Below are 24,971 nucleotides of genomic sequence, written 5' to 3'. Positions count from 1 at the left end.
TGTTTCTTAAGATAAGAGAAGGTTAACGAGCTTTTGCAATATTGGGGGATTGTAAGAATTGCTGATAAAGTAGTTATTACCTTTGGAATTACAGCATAAAAGTGTAATTTTCAAAGGGAAGATACAAACTTTGGGATACATAAAGAGGTACATTGCTTTTGTATCAGTTTAAAGGATGAACTTATTTCTTGAAACCTGTTGTTATCTGAAATTCTCTCTATGGACAATTTGTATAACTTAGTCAACAGCCGCTGTTGTTAGTGCGGTGATGCTCACATCACATTAATATATAGTATCACGGCAAGTAATTATGTAACTAAACCAACATATAAGAACTTTGATATTCATAATGTTTGATAAATCAAGTTTATGAAAGAGAAACATTTTTTTTTAACAAATACCATTACCGTTTTCTTACGATATTAAATGCTTCATTACCACGCAATTTGATGAAGTCTATATCCTAGTTGCATCTCTTCATCATTTCCCAAAGTACCTTTTTATGGAGTGAAAAACAAGTACAACTACAGTAAGTTAAGTAAGATGTTCGAGGTATTTGTAATTCTTAAGGTTTAAGTAAACTACGTGTTTACTTCTTAGAATAGTTCACTCACCCAATCAGTTCGTGATAACACGACATTAATGTAAGGGAAATTTTCTCTGGTGATGTGGCAATCACATTTCTTCAGCTACTGCAAGCAGGATAAAAATCAATGTTTTTCGCACGCTTTAGTACAGGGTTAATCCCACAGCTGTTTCTAGTAAATATTTTTTATAAAGAGCGCAAGCAACCATTAGTCTTATCTGATATCAACTACATTTAAAAGCAACAAGAAAAAAAACATTTCGACGTTTTTGTAATCGTACATTTCGCCTTCATCGGGCTAAGTTAAAATGATATAGACAACTTAAAATAACTGTTAAAAGAACTATGTTGTATAAAGCGACATATACAAGACAGCTAAGGGCGCCCGCAAAAAAAAAGAAAAAATTAGGAGAGGGGTCAAGTAACTCAAGTTTGGAAAAATTATGAAATCGAAATACAAATATCTTATGCTTTTCCAATAACATAGAAGAATAACTTTATATATCTAGTAATTTTTTCTTTTTAAAAATCCTCCTTGTCCCTTCCTGCGGGCTCCCATGCATACAGCTATTATACTTGACAGACGTATTACAACTATGATTGCAAAATTAAAAGCCCCCCAGTAGCACAGCGGTATGTCTGCGGACTTACAACGCTAGAAACCGGGTTTCGATACCCGTGGTGGGCAGAGCACAGATAGCCCTTGTGTAGCTTTGTGCATAATTAAAAAACAAACAAACAAACAAGCAAAATTAAAAAAGACTAGACTGAGGAAATAAAACAGTTACGAAAATGAATGATATAAGGTATGTAATACACACAAAATGTTAATAGATATATATATATATATATATATATAATTATACATCTATATATAATACACACACCCTGTATAGCAAATACATGAAAACATCGAAACGTTGGAACGAAGTTTATTTGTTGTTCTTGTCATTCACTACTGGTTGGTGGGAGATATTAATCTTATCCTACTCGTAGCGTAACCTAACCCAATAACGTAAATGGTATTAACTCAAATTATCTCATTCCTCCTTCACACGAACACGTTCTGTCCTCGGAACTAACCCGAGGATCACGACGGAGCTGCGTTAGTCGTCAGTTTTCAATGTGGTAGTCTTACTTTTGGATCTCACGGAATCGGGATTCAATCCGGTATTTCATATTCCAAACTTTCATTCTACCAACTTAGCTGCAGCGTGTAAGGTATTTTGTAAATAACTCAAACCATAATAATACGGTCCTCCACACTTCAATAGAAATAAGTGTACCACAATGTATTTATGCATTACATTTAATTTGTGATTAATGAAATAAATATTTCCTAATCAGTTAATTTTCATTGCAAACACGTATAAAGTCGTTTGATAACTGCCTTTTTACAATTACTGTATGTACTCAAGTTTTCTACTGTCTGGATTATGGCCATGCTTGGCCTGATGCTTAGCCGAATCCGAAGAAATGTCGTTCGCGAGCAGTTGCAGCAAACACGTGCCTCGCATTTTGGTACTGTGGCTGAGCTATAAGAGTGACGGTCAACTATCACTATTCAATCAGACAAGATTAGTCTAAGAATCTGAATCCTCTATTTTTGTGGTGTAAAAATATTATGCTTATATAGTTATTGAGCAGCTGCTTATGGTATTTAACATTTTCTACATAGTCTACATTCCTCTGATGAAGCAAGAAAAGATGGCTTTCTATACTTCTCCAGGACAGGCTCCAGATACTGCCTGACTGCTTAAAAACGTGCTTTATGTTATTGAAAATCTTTACCACACTGCCACTAAGCTTATGTTCATGAGAACGTTCGGCGTCTGCTCTCCGTCGTTTGAATAATTACCTGAGGTGTACACAAACTGAAGAAAGAATGAGTGTTCTAGCTTTAATACATAATCATTATGACACTACTATCCACACTGAAACTGTATGTAAATTATTTATGGAAAAGCACCCCATAAAAATGGAGTATGCTAACATGTTATTTCAGTAGTGCATACATGTATGTATATGATAGCCAATGACTGAAATAGCTAATATACTATTGTTGTACAGAGTTGTTTAAACTAGTAATATAATTTAACAATTAATAACTTCTCTGTATGTACATAGTACAGTACTTTATTATAATAAAAAAATACATATATATGTTAATTTAAGTCTAGCTTCCCACGCAGTGTTACAACAGAATGATGATTTGTTGAATTTTCATTGGAGGTTTGTAGATTTTATGTGAACAGCCATGCAATTGTTTAAGCTATATTTCATGTAAAATGGCCTCCAGATATAATCTCTAGCACCTATCTTTTACAAACTTTCTGGGGGGCATGCCCCCAGACCTCGTAGCACTAGCATGCTTTGGATGCTGATTGTGCTTTGCACAATAGGTGTTGGCTTTTGATCCTCCTTTCAAACATTCTTCGTAAGGACCTGTATATAGATATATTTCAGAACAATTTTGTATTTTGCCCAAAGCAGATTTATAGATACATGGTAGTAGAGTCACTTTAGGAAACATAGAAACTAAGGATAAGTAATATTTTCGCTTACGGTAAAATACTTATACATACATACATAAGAAATACAATACACAAAACAGTGTCAGCAGTAGCAGGATGAAATATTCCTTTCTCAGAAAGTACACGCCGAGGAACTGAAAAAACAATTTTTACACGTATACACTGAAAACGTTGTTTGCAAATGGACTTTCTTGTGTAACCCATGGAAGACTTGAAAACAGGTCGACTTGAGAAAATTGATTTCAAAGCTCATTTCTTTTTTTTTTCACTTTCTCTGGAGTTTTGGTAACGAGGATTTTCCCACTGTTCTCAATTGGAAGGAAGAACAATGAACACAGTATTGAATCTAACTTTACAGTTTGATAGTGGACTGGTATTAATGTTTGATCATGGGCTAATCCTTAAATAATTTGTTTGTTTGTTTGAAGTTAAGCACAAAGCTACACAATGGACAATCTGTGCTCTGCCCACCAAGGGGAACGAAATCCAGTTTCTAGCGTTGTAAGTCGACAGACATGCCACTTGGGGGGGGGGGGCTGAAAAAATACTGCAGAGATAATAATGCTTTCATTATCCGAATTTCAGTAAAGATATTAAATTTTGCGGTTAACATACGTAGATAAAAATACTTTTTTTTTGTCTTGACAAATCGCCCAGTTGACTTCAGGATATAGAAATGCCTGATTGTTTAATCCGCAACTATTCATTGTATTTCTGGTCTTCGATGAAAACTTAAGATAGAAATTATTATTAATGCCATCTATAGCAAATGTTTCATTGACTATCCTGTTGTTTATTGATTTTAACTTTTAGATTATAACATTTACATCATTATGAATAACAGTACAAAATCATTTCATCCACATCACGTTTGAAACAAAGAACAAGTTCTGAGTTTACTTTACAGCACCAATATTTACAAAAGAGAGATTCTTCGTAAAAACATGAAAACAGCTTTCACGCAAATCGCGTGTTTTTCTATGGCCCTAACACTGGCAGTTCAAAATATATCAGATGACAACTTGTGTTCATAAGTTTAATAAATGTTTCTGAATGACAATTTGAGAATGAAACATGATATATCATAAATTAAGTATAGTTTTATTAACATGTTTCCATATGCATAAAATTGCACTTGTAATAGAACATATTAAAATCTATAGGACGCATGTAATAGAAAACATTAAAATGGATAGGAAGCGTAAACATGGGAAACAAAAACGCTAAATTGGTGCATAATTTGTTTTATGCTCTAACGCCTGTGTGAATTGTCAAAAAAGTACCTTATTAGAAGTTGGTAAGATATAACAGGAAGCTCAACTGGCGTGTGAGAATAACCGTGTTCGATTCCAGCCAAACGAAAATTAGTCTACTTCAAAAAATTGGCTCGCGCCAACTGATCTACCTACCATCAGAGCTAAATGAATAATTTAATCCAATGTACTGCAAGTAAGGTGCTTTTAACAATTAAAATAACCTGGCTAACCCCCTTCCCATAACTGTCTTGAGAAAACAAGAGCTGAACAAAATATATATTACAAACAACTTTGAGTTTATATGTCAGTGTCGAAAATATTCCAATTACTAAAGTTCAGACCAAAATGAAACTTTCAGGGATTTTTGGGTATACGGAGGAGGTTATCTAGAACTGCCTTGCTTGATTTATTTTCTCATTTTTACCATTTTGACAGTTATATCAATTTTCCTCGTACCTTAGATCGACGAAAGACATACATGCACACTGTCCTGCCATCCACATGAAGCCATTGAAATAAATGTCGCCCCTATTGCGAGTACCGTGCGAGTACCTGCGTACTATACTATATCAAATTATTATTAAGAAGTATAACTTACATCTTCATAAAATGATAGACATACAAAACACGTTGACTTAGAAAATGATTTTAAACTTGTAACTGAATTGTGATAGCTTTTTCTCTCTGAGAATGGGATCCCCGATCGATTTTTTCAGTAATTTGAAGTTAGTAATCCTTTTTTTAAAAATGTTATGCTAATTTTTCTTATCCAAAAAACTACTTAAGTCTTCGAAGGTTCACCATAAACACTTAAGTTTTGATTGTTGCAGATCAGAGCGTTCACACATTTAATCAGCTACGTGCACATAATGTTCTTTAACTAAACAGATACCCCCAGTGACACAGCGGTATGTCTGCGGACTTACAACGCTATAAACCGAGTTTCGATACCCGTGGTGGACAGAGCACATATAGCCCAGTATGTAGCTTTGTGCTTAATTTCAAACAAACAAATTAAACAGCTCATAATTTACAATTACACTAATAAATTATTTTTGTCACAATTTAACAAGTAAAGAAAAATTGAAGATAAGAAAGTTAAGATTACTAATTTGTTATTACATTGAAAAAAATGTTCAGATATGAGCACTATCCAAGGACACTGATTCTGGGTAGTGAAGGAGGGTCAGTTTCCCCCTTCAAGAATACCAGAAAACTCAGATTTTCGTGTTTACTGCGTGTGTGCTGTAAAAACTATAGTGCAATCCAACTTTTACTCTGTGTGTTCTTAAAAACTATAGTATACTTCAATGCCAGGTCACACATTTTTGCATTTTTACTTTAGAGAGATTTGAGAATTTGTTCCTCTCCTCTAAATGAAATCTCAACTGACATTGCTGGCTCTATCCACACAAATTCTAGAACATTTAAAATTTTTGAAACAGTTAACTTCGAATATCTTCATGTTTAACTCTGATTCGGTATAATTTGCCCACAGCCTGCATTTTTATTAAAATATTATATCAAAAACATGGTGAAGTTTCAATATCCCCAATTTATTGACACAAAACTTGAAACGTCATCTAGGTTCTAATGTTTTTAACACTGTTTTCAAAAGTTATTTCATCCAAACAATTAATTTGTTTCAGATAACGCTGAGGAGGTGTCGCCAATAACTTTTACTTACTGATTAATTGCATAAACATTTGCTTCAAATTTATAATTTAAAGCATAATATGCATCCAAATGTCAGATTTATCCCAGTAATCAGATAACTGTTGTAACTTTTAAGGATTACCTCAAACCTAAAAACTAAGTTATCATTTACATCACAGGTGCTCGTGGATATTCACTACATGTAATTTTGTAGACTCTTATATAACTAAGGTGTTTAACCGCCTTAAATCAACAAGAAAAAAAAGGAAGTCTAATAAATTATCACTGGAATAGCGGAAATATTAGTACCAAAATTATCTCTTTCCAAATGCTTTGGTAATAAGATCTGTTTGTTTGAGCTACGCCTGTTAAACATTGTGACGAGAAACAGTATTTCGCTGAAAGTGCAAAAAAAATAAAATAAATGTTTCCTTGACCATTTCGTAAGTACGATGTATTACTGCTCTGAATAATGTCTGAATTACATGAAACATTTATCTTTAGGTATATCTAACTTCGCTTCTACAAGAAACCTGTTCTCCGTGATGAAGTAATCCTGAACTTCTTAATCTTGATGTGAGAAGGTTATATATCACACTTAGAAACCGGTAATAAACTACAGCTCACGCCATTTACATATTTCAGAATATATCACCGATCCACACTTCTTTCAAATAGAACTAGAACACTAAATCTACATCCTACCTTGTTAAGCATCCAAGATTTTATCTTTTTCTTGCTACATTGTTTCACTTCATCCTCTTTCTTTGAATAAATCCTTTTTTTTCCACTGGGATATGACAGATACAAATAAAACTATTGGGGATTTAAAGGATCTTTTTATAAGTATTTTTCAATGAGAAAAGCAAACGGATTAGTGGAAAAAAAAAGTTGTATGCATGAACAGAGTACATCAGGATCGTTATTTGTGTAATTATAAGGACCACTATGTTTAGTTTTGTCAAAAGTGCGGTAAATTAGAAACACGGTACTGGGATAACTGTATATTAATGAACACTGAAAGTCACGGTTCTTCCGGTGTTCGAGGCTATGACCGACAGAAATCTGAACTGCTTTTGACACTAATGTTTTATGGTAAATCCATCACTGAAACCGCCCACGTGTGCCTGTCATCAAACAGGGTAAAAGTTTGCAAACAAATGCCAAGTCTTAAGCTCTTGGGTAATATGAGTAGTTGGGACATTCAGTTGATACCTTTCAGTTGAAGACCTTTTTTTGTTGTTGTTGTTCTTTTTTTGACAGCCTTGGATCAAACACAACGTGATCTTCTGTCATGCCACACGACGTATTCCAGACAAAGTGCTGAGTTCCTAGTGTTGCCGGTAACCCCAAACCTACACGTTTGTAAAGACTCTGATTTGGAAGAGTCCATTCTTAAAAATGGGGAGTATACGTTCACAAATTTGACGTTGTCTTCATCTTATCGCTTTTTCAGGCGGAAGTAAATATAGCTACGAGTTATTTTTGATGTATATATATCTATTTTTTTTTCTAAAACAAAGCCTTAAACTTTTCCTAAACATACAAGTATCTTATAATTGCATACTTTATTGACATTTAGAGAAGTTATTTGTAAAAAAAATCAGAAAATAATCTTCCTTGTTGTTTTGATTAGAAACCTAACGCAATCTTTAGTATAAAAGTAGATTGTGCGTTATGGCACATGGAATCTTAAAGTGGTTTACTTATAGAAGCGTCTAAGACTTCCATCGTATTGTACTAAATATGCTTTTTTAGTTTTGAAAAGGACCTAAACATAAAGTTATGTTCAGTTACTAATTTGTGGGGAATTTAAACATCGCTTTAAATGGCCCGCTGGGTTCACAGAATTACCAGTCAAACCTGAATATTAATATATATTTGAAATAAAGCCAAAAAGAAGGCCACCCCTTCATCTTCTTAATCATATAGACTTATCTATACATACGAAATAAAATTCGTCTACACCAGTACTATAAGAGTGGTCTGAATGTCTTATTTGTCCAGTGTTTTATGTTGAAGACAACAACCTTGCCTCAACTTGGTTAATATATACGGTTCTGCGGCCCATCCAATGGAAACAAGAGGGAATCCTCAATAGCCGCGACATTTGAAATTATTTTATATAGGATTAGAATAGATTAATCTATGAGACTTTAGGCATGGTCAAATACATCAACCAAAAGAGTTTGACCTCCTGATTCCAAAACTGCAATTATATCTCAAATCGGTTAAGAGATGACGGGACTATGAGATAAAAGTTTGTACTTGAAAAAAAGAAAAAAACTCAGAGCCATTCTATGAGCCGTTATGCCGCGGCTAAAAATCTCTGTTGTACCTATACAGGATGCAAATGACCTCTTTATAAACTCTTGTATGGTACCAGCTATAAATGAATAATGTCATTTCTAAAAGTTTGATTGTCAGCATACGTATTGATCTATTTGTAAACAAAAGAGAGAGAAAGAGAGCGTGTAACACTTAGCGGTACGAACCTATATTTGTAAGTGATTCCATTTGGTTAACTTATGTTAACATTTTATGTTAATTTCTCACATTAGATCAAAGGTGGATTTTTCTTGATTTTCACCCGAAGGTTTTATTCTCCAAAGACTAACATAAACTATCAGTATAAACTTAGTTTAATTATTCTGCTCATATGAAGCATGTTAAACAATTTGGTGGATCTTTTTTAGTCTTTTATTTTGTTGTTAAGTTCATCAGAAGAGGAATATTTTCTTCTAATTTCTTGTTAAAATCCTGCAAGGTTTAATATGCTGTAGCTGGTCCTTGCCGAACTGGGGAATTTCATTTCTTGGTAACTTGAAACATGTTGTTATATCAAGCAAAAAAAAAAAAATTATATGTCAAGAATTATTTTATTGATTACGATTTTTGTAACCTATAACCTGTCGTCTTAACGTTATTTTTTTGAAAAATAAATCCTTCTACATCAGTATATTTAAAAATAGAGACTACCTTCTGTAGTCAGAAAAATGTTTCCAATTTTGTAAGAAGACAGAGGATTATAAAGAATTCTTTCATCGTGAATGGATATATAGGGACCGTTCTATATTTGAACTTTGAAACATTTTATTTATTATTTATAATGTTCATGTTTGTAATTAATCTTTCAAAGAGACATTTTGCAGTGAATCTTGATATTTTGTTTAAAAACATTTACCCTAATACAATGGATATCGAAGGGTTTATTTTTCAACTAATAAAACACTTTTAAATACATAGATGGTCCACTGAAAACAAGTTATACATAACTTTCGAACAAACTTTGAATTGATTTCAACGACAGGAAGCAAAGTTTTCCTAAATAATTAGATTGAATGCCTGATGTATTAATGTGTAAATGTTGGAAATAGAACAAAGTTTGAGGTCATATAATCCGATGACGTAAAGTTAATAATCTATACCAAAATACAAAGAATTCTAAACATTATAGTTTGTTTGTTTTTTTTGCGCATGACACATAGAAGCCTTTAAGAATAATATAAGTTGCATTATATAAGGTATCAACTTCTAATACGACGTTATATATATCTAAAAATTCACTTGAAGCCATAGCTTGGCAAACATTACAACCTTTCACAGTACGTATTTCAGGAAAAACATTAAAAATAATACACTAATCAAAATAATTTATGCTTTCAGTGCAGTGTCAAACTATTTTAAAAACGTTGAGGTTTTATAGAAAATGATAACGAGTCATGAAATATCTATTTTTTTTTCTTTTGAGTAAAAATAATGAACATCAAATATATATCGAAATAATAAGCATTAGAAGCAGTCATATAATTGAAATGTTTATTTTTAATTGACCATACAGCTGCATACAACTGTTTTATTATTACAGGACAGCATTGTGGTGCGATGTGATTTCGCAGATAACAGTTCTTAACATTTGCTTTTCGTTTCATATTTTCCACTTCTTGGATTATATTTATCTATAAACGAGTATCCGTGGGGGAAAATAAGAACGTGGTGACGTCATGTGTCAACCCAACTTTCTAAGAGCTAAACATAGAGTATTTCTTTAGGCCCTTTAGACTGTCGGCAACAAGAACGATTTCCTGTTTAACAACCAAGTAATTTTCTTTGCTACACCATCTTACAATTAACAAACAGAAATCACAGAAGGAGACTCCGATGTTACCATGATAAGTAACAACAAAGTTGTTATACTAACAACCAATAAGGGGGTTGCCTAGAAACGGCAGGTCTGCATCTCGCTACTCACCTCATCATTTTTATCTCGAAGTTCCATCACGTTTTCCGTCGTGTCTTCTACTTCATTAATCCGTGCAAATAATTCCTGTTCTCCCGATCTGCAGACCTTCAATCCCTGTAGATTAGACAAGATACAAAACAAATAAAGACGAGTTGATGTGAGATAAGAAAACGAAATTCACGATCTTCGGAATTAAATTAATATGATTGTCTATAAAACCATCTCTACTGGCTCGACTACAACCATCTTATTTATCTGATTGTCTATAAAACCTTATTAAACTGATTGTCTGTATAATCATCTTGACTACAACCATATGCATGCGCAAGTGTGTATTTGGGTAATTACGCGCGCAGGTGCGTATATTGGAACATGCGTGCGCATATGCATATTTGGGTACATGAACGCGTAGGTGCGTATTTGAGTACATGTGCGTACAGGCGCATATTCAGGTATATGCGCACGCATATGCATACTTGGGTATATGCGCGTGCAGGTGCGTATTTGAATACATGCGAACGCGTATTCGGATATTGGTACATGCGCGTGCATATGCGTATTTGGGTACAGGTGCATATATTGGTCCATGCGCACGCAGGAGCGTATATTGATTGCTACATGCGCGCGCTTATATGTAGTTGGCTACATGCGCGCGCTGTATACTAAATTTGCTGTGTATGTAGCTGAAAAAAAAAGAAACTTTAGCTGTTCATTGTTATTCTTGCAACTGATGATGTAAATAGTGCCTCGTATGTTGTATCTTAACCGGCACGATGAATCCTGGTATTATGATAAACGCCTCATTGGACTGGATATGAAGTACTTATCGCCACAAGAATTTTGTCTGGCTCCTGAAACCTAATAAAGGAATTGACTGTCACTGTGTATTCAGAAACATCGCGTCTTGAACCTTCCGATCTGCAGCCTGACCTCCAACTTTCGGAAAAAACATTTTATAGTGTTAGAATTTTTTTCAATTTCATACAGTGTTTTAATAGCAGTTTGACATTGTAATAGTTTGTTTCAGAATTTCGCAAAGTTACTCAAGGGCTGGCTATCTGCGAATAGTCCACCCTAATTATAAACTGATAGATTAGAGCAGCGTTTATCAATCTGTGGTTAGCAAGCTCCATTCAGGTGGGTGATTCATTTATGAATTTGTGGTTAGCAAGCTCCATTCAGGTGGGTGATTCATTTATCAATCTGTGGTTAGCAAGCTCCATTCAGGTGGGTGATTCGTTTATCAATCTGTGGTTAGCAAGCTCCATTCAGGTGGGTGATTCGTTTGAGATGTTACATAATTACTGAAAGGAAACGGCAGCATAGTGTATAAAATCCCATTACAATTTTCGCGCGGGCCTAAACAAAGGCTATGCACATAGCCGTCACTAATGTTGACTTGGTAGACTCGAGGAAAGGCAGCAAGTCAACAGCACCTATCGCCAGATCTCGTACGATCGAATAGTGGCCTAAGTGCGAAAAGCGTTTCTGCTATAACAGTACAGGAACTAAGAAACCTCGGATTCACAGTTCGAGTAGACTAACCACTAGGTTACACCCGGCCCACATCATAAAGTGTTTCGCAAAGGACAAATAAACAATTACTTTATAGGACAGTTACCTTGGATTTTAAATGATCTGGAAAAACAAAAACAAAATACATTTAATAAATAAGTATTGTTTATAGGAGTTACAAATTACTGAGAGAGAGAGAAAATAAGCCCATTGGTAAATAAAAACTGTTCAAATAAACTTGTCAAATACGTTTTGCTATGACCTTACTGGGTAGCTAAGAGAATAATAAATAGCTTTAATACAGAATACCCCAAACATATATTGAAGATAGTTTTAATTCTAGATAGAAACTTGCAAATTTTACTCAGTGAATTTCCATGGTAATTAGAGTGAACAATGGCACAGCACAAGCATTTAAAGTATGTAATCGTACTTGATGTACACACATGCAATTTGTTCGAGTCACAATATGACTCTGATTCACTTAAATTATGATTCGTTTATTTCAATATTTGATAACCGTGATTTTGCTTTCACTTTTATCTTTACAAATACACAATAATGGAGCTTTCTGGAAAATATATTTCCATAACAATGCATTAAAATATGACCTTCCAGTTACTATATTTTCTATGATACGCAATTTTCTTATACATAGATTTTCATCGCGATAAACCCTGGCAGATTTTACGAAAAACCTAAACTAAAGGTTCTCGAGTTTAAATTTTTACACTTATTTGATTAAAAACTGAAATGAGCGTTAAAATCACACGTATAAATTTAAAATCACTTTATATATATATTTTTGAAAGCTATAGCAAAAGATAAAATTTTGTGTTTCAACTAATTAACAACAAATACGGAAGCATTCTGTAATCTTTTACTACATTCGCGAAACCATTCAACATCAACTAATTCTTTAAAAAAAGAACTCATTCAAATCTAATAAAATGTATACAATTTGCATAGTTTGCTAAACCAGATTTCTTTTTTTTGGGGGGGGGGTCCCGCTTATTTTCAATAAAGTTTTCTTTGATTTGGAAGACAACAGTTACGAATGGAATTACTGAGCCATATCATTTTTCAAAATATCAACGATTTGAAACTTTGTTATACAACGTGTATTATATCTGTTATAAGATATTCTTGCGAAGTTTACGTGCAGGACATTTAAGATTTGAGTATTCGACTTTTTAAATTTCTTTAGAGTAGACTACGTAATATTTGAATTCAGGGAACATCTAAGTTCGAAAAATTCCAATGGAGGTTTATAAGATTCTTCGGTTATTCTTATAGACGATGGAGAAACGAGAAGATAATTCCGATGATAATCAAGTATAATAAGACAACTATGTTTTTATGTCCCCATAGTGTCTACGACATTCTATTACAATATCGTATTAGAAATGTTGGATATATACACTTCTAGCTTCTAATAAAGATTCTAACGTTGAAGCAGGAACAGTTTGTTGCTGTCAGGTGTTACTGTATTTGCATATTCCTTGGGAAGGGATTAGCAAACAGAACTTGAACGTTATAATTTTAAAACAGAAATAGAATTCACTGTTATCTGTGCTTTAATTGTTTAGCAATATGAAACATAAAAACAAGCATGTCCAAATGATAGTAATAACCAGAAGGGGATTTTTTTCTAACACAGAAAGCAGCACTATGGTGTAAATTAACCAGTGTTTTTATATTGAAACTGATACACTTGGTGTGATAAGTAAAGAACAAATTAGTATTCTGAAGCTGCGTATAGCGTCTTCCTCTTAATATATATACAGTTTGTTTATTGTTAAGCACAAAGCTACACAATGGGATATCTGTGCTCTGCCAACCATGAGTATTGAGACTTGGTTTTTAGCGTTATAAGCCTTTAGACTTACCACTGAGTCACTGAGGAGCTAGATATACGAAAACTCGCAGCAAAGTAAGAATGAATCTGTTGTGTCAGATCTAATTTGTATCTATATTCAGTAATACACTATTTGTGCATTAAGCAATGACTTAAATAGAAATGGATTTTCATTTTGTAAAAAGAACATTGACCAACAACTTGCGTGTCACTTATTAAAATTTACAAACTCATAATTGTAGTTCTAAAATATATTTTCTATTGGATAATCTCAAATGAAGCCAAACATGTTACACAAATGTCTAAAATTACAACGTATCAACATTAGTTACACATAAAATCCTGAAAAATATACACATATATTCATATATCAAGAAAATGCCCAGTATACATATGTCTTAAAGACTCATGAGTAATCTAAAAAAAAGTAAAGTTTAAGTATTTTAAACAACTTACAACATACCCTTAAAACAATGCAACAATAAAATGTTATTTCAATATTGAATATATTTTCAACATAATCCTGAGATTACTAATGCTGTAGTAGCTTTGTTTACACGCATATGTAAGATGGCGTTAGAGCATAGACTATAATCACTAAACTCTGTTTGATATTAGTTTTATTTAAAATGATAGTGTTAGCAACTATAGCTATTATAAAATGATATCTCGAAGACGATATATACCTAGCATGATATATATATACGCTACATAGCGACGCTTAAAAGTGTAAGTATGTGGATGACGGAAGCTGTGTGTGTGTATATATATATTTATATATGTGAATTATATATATGCATGTATAAAGCACATAGCGACGGTTGAAGGTGTAGAATATAGACATGTAGAATGACTAACGAAGGTACTGCTCAGTGATGTCTTATTTGTATTTAGGAAGGACAGATGATGTAAGTAGGCAATATTTGTCCTACGGCAGCTGTATGAGAAAACTAATATCAAACAAGACCTGAGCATGGTAATTATCGATCAAGAAAGGTATTTATTTGATCAGGTGAACTGAGAAAAGCTATGGTCAGTGATGGAGAATTACTATATCAAGGGACAGCTACTCTGCAGCGTTGGAGTCCTACACGAGACAATAAGAGTGCTGTCAGGACAAGGAATGGTCTTACAGAGTGGTTCCAAGTAGCATCAGGAGTGATACAAGGATGTGTGTTATCCTCACTAATGTTCGAAATCTATCTGTACAGAATAACCAAACAAGATAACCCTATACCATAAGAAAACAATGAGGTTCTCTTTGCAGACACCAAGAAGACACAAACAAACTAAATTAATCTTGTGTGAAATATGGAATGATAATCATTGCAACAACATCACAAACGATGGTCATCAGCCGATCTCCCAAGTTCCTCAAGTCAACAATAACAACCTTAACCAAACCAAACAGTTCAAGTACTTTGGCAACATATTTATAGTAGATGGAAGATAATCACGAGATAGAAACACAATGTCTTAATATAAACAATGTTAGCTACCAGTTGGCTCCACCCATCCAGCAACATCAATGGACACTAAACGTAAACTCTTTAAAACAATCTTCATTTAAGCTCTTTTTTTTATCAATGTAAGATATAGATCATGAATTAGTAAAAAAAAACAGATAAAGGGAAAACGATCGACACAAGGCAGCAAATAAAACGGGAAGGGAAAAAAATCATTAATAGGGTCACCTGAGACATGGTTGGAGTAAAGCCAGTTAAAAACCAAATAGTCATGTGGTTTGGATACCTAACACACATAGCCTTCAATCAATCACCAATGAGAGCCTGCAATAACCGACTCTCGGGAAACTGAGGAAAAGGAAAGTCAAGAAAGCAAGGGGTGGATAAGGTTCATGAAACCATGCAATGACATGGCATCAGCTTCACGGAAACTAACCATCTCGCCCATGACAGAATATTATATATCTTTCTGCGACGTTAAGAGGCAATAGCAGTGTATAAAATAAGTAAAACACAAAAGAAAATCACCAAAAATACTCATGCCAAGCATGTTTTTTACTTCGTTGGCTTAATGTGAATGGCGAGACGGCGTGCATGTGGGTCATTCGCCGAAACTATGGGAGGAACGAGGTGAAAACTTAAGATGACTGTCAAACTCCCAAAATAACAAAACGAATAAAGTAATGTGTTTTAGAATCTCTCTGGAGCACACCTGAACGTTTCATGTGAAAAGAGCGTAAAGTTTGAAAAACATTTCGCAAACAAACGAACAAATATAAAAAAATTAAACTGCTTTGTAATATTGATTAGTGGTTTTAATTTTTGTTGTTGTTGTTCACGGACCATCTTTTTGTTCATGATATTAGACAAAAATCAGTGTAAAATTTGAAACATATCTTCAACTTTGGTCACACACAGATTTTTGGTGGATATAATGATGTCACCTATTACAGCAGTTCTCAATCTGTAATTTGCCGAGGCCCCTGCAGGTGATTCGTGGAGAGGTTGTACAATTACAGAAAGAACGAGGCAGTATAGTGTATAAATTCCGTTACGGTCTACCGAGATAAAAAAGATGGTCCGTGAACAACAACAACAAAAATTAAAACCACTAATCAATAAAAGATGGTCCGTGAACAACAACAACAAAAATTAAAACCACTAATCAATATTACAGTCTACCGAGATAATATCTCTGATAGTTGGCTTCTCAACAGACGTAGAGAAGGAAGAGTGTGGCTTATTTTAGCTATAGATTAAGTTTCTGAGTGATATCCATTTGGAAAAACGTTTTCCAATCGACATATCATTTCAGGATAACTGATTTCTTTTTTTAAGTATGGACAATGCTATCTGCAACTATTCCAGATATTAAAATGTGCTTAAAGCTCATTAGTATTCTGTAAAGAAAATAACGCTTGAAAAAAATAGGAGAACAATAACTGTGTACGACAAATTCCGGTCGTATGTTTGTGTTGTTGATGTTTGTTTTTCTTGTCGAGGTGTCTGAGCAATTGAACTATTGGTTCAGCAATGGTTAAAATTAACGGCACTTTAAGACACGTGTAGATAGTTCACAACAACTTGCTGTAATTGGTCTACTTCCATTCTTCCAGTGATTTTCCACACCAATTAAGCAAACAGACGTTTTCGTTGAAGTCTAGCCTACTTTCATGGACAACTTAGAACACTTTAAACTCTGTGATTCATTTCAAAACAAATATTGTTTGAGACCTCCATATATATAAATGTATAGCATCGATCAAATAACGAATAATTAAAATTCAAATTACATTTTCAATTATCAAATACTTGATTCGCATATAATAGCGGAGGGAAAATGACTTACATTATTTTATAACAATGGTTTCATTTCCCTAGATGTAATGATACAAATTTTCATGGTTATTTATTTATTTTGCTTAATGTATATAATATCACATAAAAACAACAAACTAAATATTGGTTGTCTGAGGAATTTGGTAGTATTATAATAAACTTAGTCAGTCATTGTTTTTCCTTCTTCCCCACAAAATCAAATATAGAACACCATCCTCTCAATACTCATACAGATACAACAATTCTTCATTATGAAACCTGAAAACTAAAATACTATGATCAGTATTTCATAGTTCCTCTCTAAAAACATTATTAAAGACCTTAACATTTCCACCATCCCATTGTGTTTTCCTATTTTTAATGGTTTTTCTTTTCAGTTTTTCACCCATTACTGTTAATCATACTAGAATTATTTAGCATGCACGACTTATGTTTAATTTTGTTGTGTAGAGTTTGACAAATACATATAATAACGGCCTGTGATGAAAATACTACACTTTCTCTCGATAAGATCAGAAAATTTAATTATTTAAATAAACTTCTGATTTAAATAATAACCAAAGCTATTTATATTGACACGAGAACTTCCAGATGGCCAACGAATGGTAAATAATGTAAACGTATTCGATTTTTCTTGAAAGCAAAATAATAATAGAGAGAGAGAGAGACAGATATTGCTTTGTTTCTACAATACATCCACTCCCTCAGAAGAAGTTCCAGAAATACACTTCGATAGTTATATTTCATAAGTTTTTCCATTTTCTTGGAAGAGCCTTAAACATAATTCACTGAGAGATTCAATAACTGTAAGAACTGTTGACCACTTCCGCAAATCTACTTGCATTGATATAGATCAACATTACAATATTACACAATAAAATCAAACACAGCTATAATGAGATAGAAAATATATTGTGTTTTTAGAAATAGTTTAATCGACGTCGAAATATTTTAATTTTCAAATTGTCATCAAGATGGTTATTATTACATGTATTTCTATAAAGTATCATAGAATTCAAAGAATATTTATTTACCTTTTAACTATGAAGATACTAAAGGTTAGAATACGTAGAGTACATACAAATAAACAGTTTTCTTGGCCGATAACGATGTCAATAGATCCAGCTGTACGTACTAGGTGACTGAGAATATTCGTATGTCAAAGATAAAATAGATTTTCCATGTATCTGTTTTTTGCAGTGCTATTGTGTTTATTGCTTGTTTCACCATCTCACAAAATCATAGCCTCTAGTCGCTAGGATAACAGAAACTAACTGGTACTTTATTTTAACTCACTGTCCTTTACGTACTTTAGACCATAAAAAAGGCAGAATATATATATATATATATATATATACTGTATTTGAAATATTTTCACATAGCATTGGAGAGGTAAAATCAGAAATTGCGTGATTACATTATTTTTACAGATTAAAATTTTCACAAAAAAATTAAATGGAGAAAAGGATTTATCTGTAGTTTAATTGTTGTTCAAAAATTAACAATAGGGTTGAATTAGTATTTATACTTAAGAGCACATCTATTCACTGAAATACATGCAGATAATGAATCAGTGTCATTGTCAGTATACATTATTAATTATAACACATGAAGCATGAGTATTCTCATATTAAAAGTGGACAGAGTTAGGGTCTAACTGAATGAACTCGTCTGCAAGAGTCACATTTGTTTAACAAAGCTACTCAGAAATTGTTAATATTTCCTGCATGTGTAGGATATACTTTTTAACGTGTTCCCGCAAGACGTTATGAAAATCCTACAACGTCCCCCATTTGTTAAAATGCCAAGTTCTTTGTTGTTGTAGGGTAGGTTAAGCGTTGACATACGCATGGGTTATAAGAAAGGCCTAAAGGTGTTCTGTAAGACTGAGATCAGGACTTCTTGTCAGACAACGCTTTATATTTACAGTAATTCCGCTGCAATCATACCTTATAAGAATACACATTATCCTGTACCAGGACAAAGTCTGTGCTAATTATATCTGTAAACAGTCTTACACTGGGGCCAATACCGCGTTAGTGTATCGCTGACTAATAAAAATAAGATCTGGATGCCCACTATTATAGATTTATCATATTGAACAATGTTATAATGGACATATCGTTTATCACTGGGTCTCCAGACATAAACCCATCGGCCAATGAAAACAACATAAGATCTTGACTCATCTAGACTCTAAACCGGAGTCATTAAATCTATTTCTTATCATTTGGTCAACGATAACCCCAGATGTCCTTCTGAGATCAAGTTGAGTATATGGGCAGTGGACTTGAAATTTCTACTGAAGAAGTTGCACAGATAGAAATGATTACTTAGCGTAGTTGATCTGTAACAACTTTGTACGGCCTGTCTGGTCTAACTGAGTATATGGGCAGTGGACTGGAAATTTCTATTGGTCAAGCTGCACAGATAGAAATGATTACTCAATGTAGTTGACATTTTATGACCTTGTACAGCCTATTTAGTCTTTAGATCAGTTTTCTTTTAGCTATTAAAAACCCTCTTACTATGTACCTTGGTACATCATCATATGTTAACATTTATCCGTGTGCGCGTGCGTGTCTTCAGTTTCGAACTTTCAACAGCTCTAATAGTCTGAACTTATATGAATACCTCCCTCGGCAACAACAGGTAAGATTCTTACACAATTATAAGGAAGCAAGAATTAAAGCTGAAGTGGCTATCAAAATTACAAATCAGAAGTTAGTCACATTTGAATATGATTTTGATTATTACCCGAATAGTGCGCTGAAACAATCATGCATTTTCACAATAGGACAGGTGAAACATGTATATAACGAACGCATCTAATTTTCAGGCCGTATTAAATGTTTCCCTTTTTGATATTTTCATTTGATGTCTAAGTAAAACTCGATATAAGAGAATGGAAATCAGTCTATTTATCTTGCATTATTAATGCACAGCAGAACTAAAATCAGAATCTGTTTACCTACACTATTAATATTCTGAGTCGCAAACTCAAAACAAAGAGTTTATCTAAAATTCCAAAACACAGCATAAACCATTATCATACTGTAACTCAGCATCAAAGCAATTAAAATATCTTGATCTAAATCAATAACATCTGTCATATTAATGGACAGCGTAAATGAAATTGTTATATTCAAATAACAACCATTTCACGACTAGTTTTTCCAGTAAACCACCTGGTTTTATGTATTGCTATTTCAAGGCACGACATTTTCTATTCAAAACACTATTAATAGAATAACTGTCTCGTTATATCAAACTGACAAAGTAAAATAAATCTAAAAAATATATTTTATATCATTCACCTTTGGTAGTTATATGTTAATAAACAATTTCATGATTAAACAATCATGTTTGATATAATTATATCCATGTTTTTCAGTTAGATTAATGTTGGTCAAGATAGATGCTTTTTTCCAGACAAAATAATAAGCAGAGGTGATAAAAGTGAGAACTTACATCAATTAACTGTTGCTATAAATCTTGGATAAGTGCTTGTTGTTATTTTTCTTCATTTCTTAGGGAGGAAAAGAAAACTGTTTATTAGGCTTGAGGCTATAATTTGGCAACGTCTTTCTCTCTAGGATGTTATCCAGTCTGCACAGAATGCTAAGTAACAAAGTGGAATATAAATAGCTGTTTTATGCTGCACTCATAACATCAAAAGCTATTTTCTAGTTTTCATCCTGAACTATTTAACATCTTCGTCCTATCAGATACCCCATAAACAACGTCGGTCCACATCTCTTTTAATGGATTGAATCTCGTCCCATTCTTGTAACCATAAATTACTTTACTCGTTGAATGGATTTTAAGGCTTCGTTTTTAGGATAAGGCAATTTTGTTTGAAGGAGGCCTGCCATAGAGGCTCTATAGATCAATATATATATATATAGTTACACGTATGTATAACAGTACTAAGCACGACGCACGTGCTGCTTTGTCTCACTAGATATTTGAGGCAGTAGGCACGCATGAACCACGCCACTTTCTCACAGAAAACTTAATCACATATGAGCAACAACTATATTTCAGTCAATTGCATAGGGAAGAAAGTAATCTAATTTCATTTGCTTTTAACAAGATTCAAAATTTAATTTTGTTTTGTTTCGCACATTGTAAAGTTTAGAGTCTTAACAAAGTAAGCAGTTGAGCAGCAGTGAAGGACTTCCAGGTTAGCTGATGAATGTTCGTACAAATCATTAGATATTCCAATAATATAAATGTTGGTTGGTGAATATTAGTGGTACCATAAGCCATGTGGGCTTATGTTACTTACAATTCACACGTATAGTTAAAACATTATTTGTTTACAACGAAACCTTTAACTTACGAATTTAATGTAAATAAATTGTGCATTGTTTTGCATGCTTCATTGAAATAAGATAAATATGAAATAATAAACGGAAGAATTACTACTACATATATGAAAGCTAATGGACTTGAACTCGGTTAAATGTTTGTGTAGTTTCAAACGTTTTTATTACGACTGCATTCGAAAAAATATAGAACATTGATATAAATATGATATGCAAGTTACAAAATTTCATAGAATACTTTTCTCAACTATCTATATTTTGTCATATATGTGGTTTCAAATGCAAAGAAATCTCAAATTTAAAACCTAAGGAAATGAATTGTAACCGGTGACACTTAAGGTAACAAAATAAATAGTTTTCTGATTCGTAATGCTGCCTTTTTTGTAATATATCCTTCAGTTCAGGGGTATGGATATCCTAACTATAAAACCAACAATGAAACCTTAGTACAAGTTGTTGTTGTTTTTAAGTCAGTCGATCCAATACTTTTCGAAACTCGAGAAAACTTGCAACAAATGACCTAGAGAGAAATAACATTACCATTTAAACTTTTATCATCAATAAGGTTCTACAATTCTTTTTAACATTTTTTAATAGAAGCAAATTTCATATAATGTTCCCACTTTTCTTCCTGAACGATTGTCGTTTGTAAATCTCAGCTCCAAATTTCCTGTTGTATACCATCCACTGGTCTGATAACACTGAAGGCCGGGATTTATACTGCTCTTGGTAGTGAAACAGGGCGTAAAATTGACGACCTCATTATCGAGGAATTACAGCCTCTCTCTCAGTACTTATCTCTAGCACTGCACTCTGTATAGAACGTAGGCATATGTATAGTCTGCCGAATTAAAGAGAGATAAATAGTTTTTAGTTGCCAGTAAAGAAAAATGTAAACCTTTCTTTTTAACAAGAACTCTGTGACAGGCCTCATACGGATTATCCACCATCTGTCACAAGAGAATCTCATGGGCGAAGATACAATAGGTATGTATGTTTTAAGATATATGCCTCTAAGCGTTCTTCTTAACATGGCACAGGTTTTAAAGATTTGAATTGCAAGAACCAAATTCTAGGATACAAAACCTGTCGTTTCATCATTAAAACCGACTATCGTTCTTCTTATTTTTAGATCAGTTGTTGTCCCCTGCTTCGCCAATATCTCATTTCCTGTCAGACATTCCTACTATGCAGAGAAACAAGCTAGACAGGGTTGGTTGCTGGTAGTTGAAGCTGAAGTAACGTCATTTAATACAGCCGAAAACATTACATTGTAGCAGATGTTACCGACGACCACGGTTGTACTGTCAAGGCTAACTGTATTTCTCCCGTAACGCTTTACCGACACACTACGATATCTTATTCTAAACTCTGCTGTTTCAATCCACCAGTGTATGCCTTTTGAAACTTGAGAAACCAAGCAACAAATGCGGTAAAGAATACCCATATTCAGATCAACATGTCATCGCTTAAGAATGTAAGGTCGATGTCTTGAAATTCTTACTAGTATTGTGTTCGATGCTTGTAGAGCTGAGAGCGTCATCTTCTGGTATTCACTCTAAACGGTTTTTTAATTGCTATCTATCTCTTTGCATATGAAACGTGCCTAAAAATGAATAAAACGAAAGATATTCTCTGGCACATGAAGATATAGAGTGAAAACGTAACTCTAATAGGTTGCTAATGTATGTGCTTAAAGTCGCGTTTATTAAAACCTCTCACTAATTAACCCAGATTGTATCTATATAAAACTCATTAAGCCATTTATTTAGTGCTTTCACGTACAGTATTATGAGCTATTAAGTTTAACAAGATTTAACATTTGGTTAAATACATGTGAAAATCTATCTACTATGTTTGTATTCATCTAACGAAATTAAAGGCAAATAAATAGTATATAAAAGTTAAAATAATTTGAGTTCCCTTAAATTATAATCTAAATTTTGGTAAAAAGATGCTTACAAGTTGGTATACTTAAGTATAATTTTTACAGACTATTTAACTTTCATATTCTTCGAATTTCTTTTCATTTCTATTCCACAACAGCGAAAATAGTACATTTACTTACCCTCGGAGTTAGCGTAATATTTCATGAATATTAGAAAACAGCAACTTTCCTTATTTGCTTATCAAAAAGTCTGTGAAAGTTTGAACAATTATTTATTAGAAGAGTTAACAATCCTTAATTTTTGCATAACTACAAGTGAACAAACAACAATTATTTCAGATTTCTGTTATCGATAACAATTGACTTGAACAAATCTGAAATTAATTTAAATGTCAATGAATGCTATACTCGTGCCTTAGATTACCATTTTTTCCTCTTTGTTCCTTGGACAACAGCAAGCACAACAAAATATGTACTTAGTGTCTGCTTACAACAAAACGTAGAACTGCATTTCCGCTTATACTGAAAACATATGCCCGTAGTAACTCTGGCTATGTTTTGTTTAGTAGTTTACCATAAAATCATTATGTCAAATTCCAATGTGCATATTAAAATAAGTACCTGCAGCAATGACTTTTCCAAGTCATCTTTTCAAAAAACATATTTCTTCGATATTTTTTGCCCTTAAAAATATTCTATATACAAATAACAGTTTCTAATTTCATACTTTATTATTTTCTATTTCTTTACTTATATTGGAAAATATTTTTATTTGTATCGCTTAAGGGTGTAAATAAAAAGAGTATTATAATTCACTTATATTACAGGTACTGTACTACTGATGATCTTGAACGTTTCTACTCTTAAAATTATTTTTAGAGGTCATGCAAAGTATGCTTAATTAAGATAGAAAAATATGACGACACACCAAAATCTACGCTTACTAAGCACAAGGCTGTGGGAAGAGTGAAATGTATACTTACAAAGCAGATGGACGTGTGATAAAATACAAACTTTAGCTTACATTAGCAGATAGCTGTACGATAACATATATACGTAAGCATGCTAATCATATAGCTGTATGATAACATATAAACTTGAGCTTACGTTAGCATACGGCTTATCATAACATACAAACTTAAATTTACTAGATACATGTCTGTACGATAATAACATAGATGTTCACTTAAGCACAAGGTATTACGATTAAAATTAAAATATGTTTATTAAGCACATATTTGTACGATAATAGATATGTACATATGTCTTTACTAAACACGTGGCTTACATATTCAGAATGTTTTCGGAGGTTTAAACAACGAATATGGAATGCTTAGTTAAATATTTTATTTGTTCAAACTTGGTTATTATGATTTTTTTACCCAACATGTCACCTTATCTCAAAACAAACATTCAGCAAATAAGTGCATAGCGTAACTCTCGTCGTTATAACAGTAATCATTCTCAGCTTTTAGTTCATTTCCTCGTTAAACGACCTCATATTCATACATTTTACCTAAAAATAAAGCACTCCTACTATTTATTGGTTTAAATTTAAACATGATAAAAATCCAATTTTGATCCAATTTTCTAGTAATGATTACCATAATTAAATCCAGCCTATCATCAAAAAGTCTTGAGATATCAATTGCACAAACAATCAATTATATCATCTCACCATGGTAAAGAGTTCGATCTCTAAAGTTTTTTGCCTACAGATGATGATGATGACCATAACACTTTAATTCGATAAAAAGCACATAGAAACTAAAGTTTGTTTGTTTGTTTGTTTTCAATTT

The 24,971-nt window shown here is 33.0% G+C and overlaps 1 protein-coding gene across 4 annotated transcripts in view; it reads right to left on the bottom strand.

Moving 5' to 3' along the window:
* LOC106456860 overlaps positions 1-24,971 on the bottom strand; it is a 190,621-nt gene that overhangs the window by 109,217 nt on the left and 56,433 nt on the right. For 2 of the 4 annotated variants that reach the window (XM_022382656.1, XM_022382654.1), the window contains exon 3: positions 10,285-10,389. The exons of 1 other annotated variant lie outside the window; for it this stretch is intronic. In XM_022382656.1, the coding sequence (XP_022238364.1) occupies positions 10,285-10,389 (105 nt within the window). Of the gene's footprint in view, positions 1-6,737; positions 7,385-10,284; positions 10,390-24,971 lie in introns of those variants that run through there. One more of the 4 variants, XM_022382657.1, reaches the window with a different exon arrangement.

This window comes from Limulus polyphemus, unplaced genomic scaffold (genome assembly GCF_000517525.1).
Source record: "Limulus polyphemus unplaced genomic scaffold, Limulus_polyphemus-2.1.2 Scaffold266, whole genome shotgun sequence".
NCBI lineage: Eukaryota > Metazoa > Arthropoda > Merostomata > Xiphosura > Limulidae > Limulus > Limulus polyphemus.
Note: the sequence above shows the minus strand (reverse complement) of the source record. Positions and strands in the feature narration are given on the sequence as shown.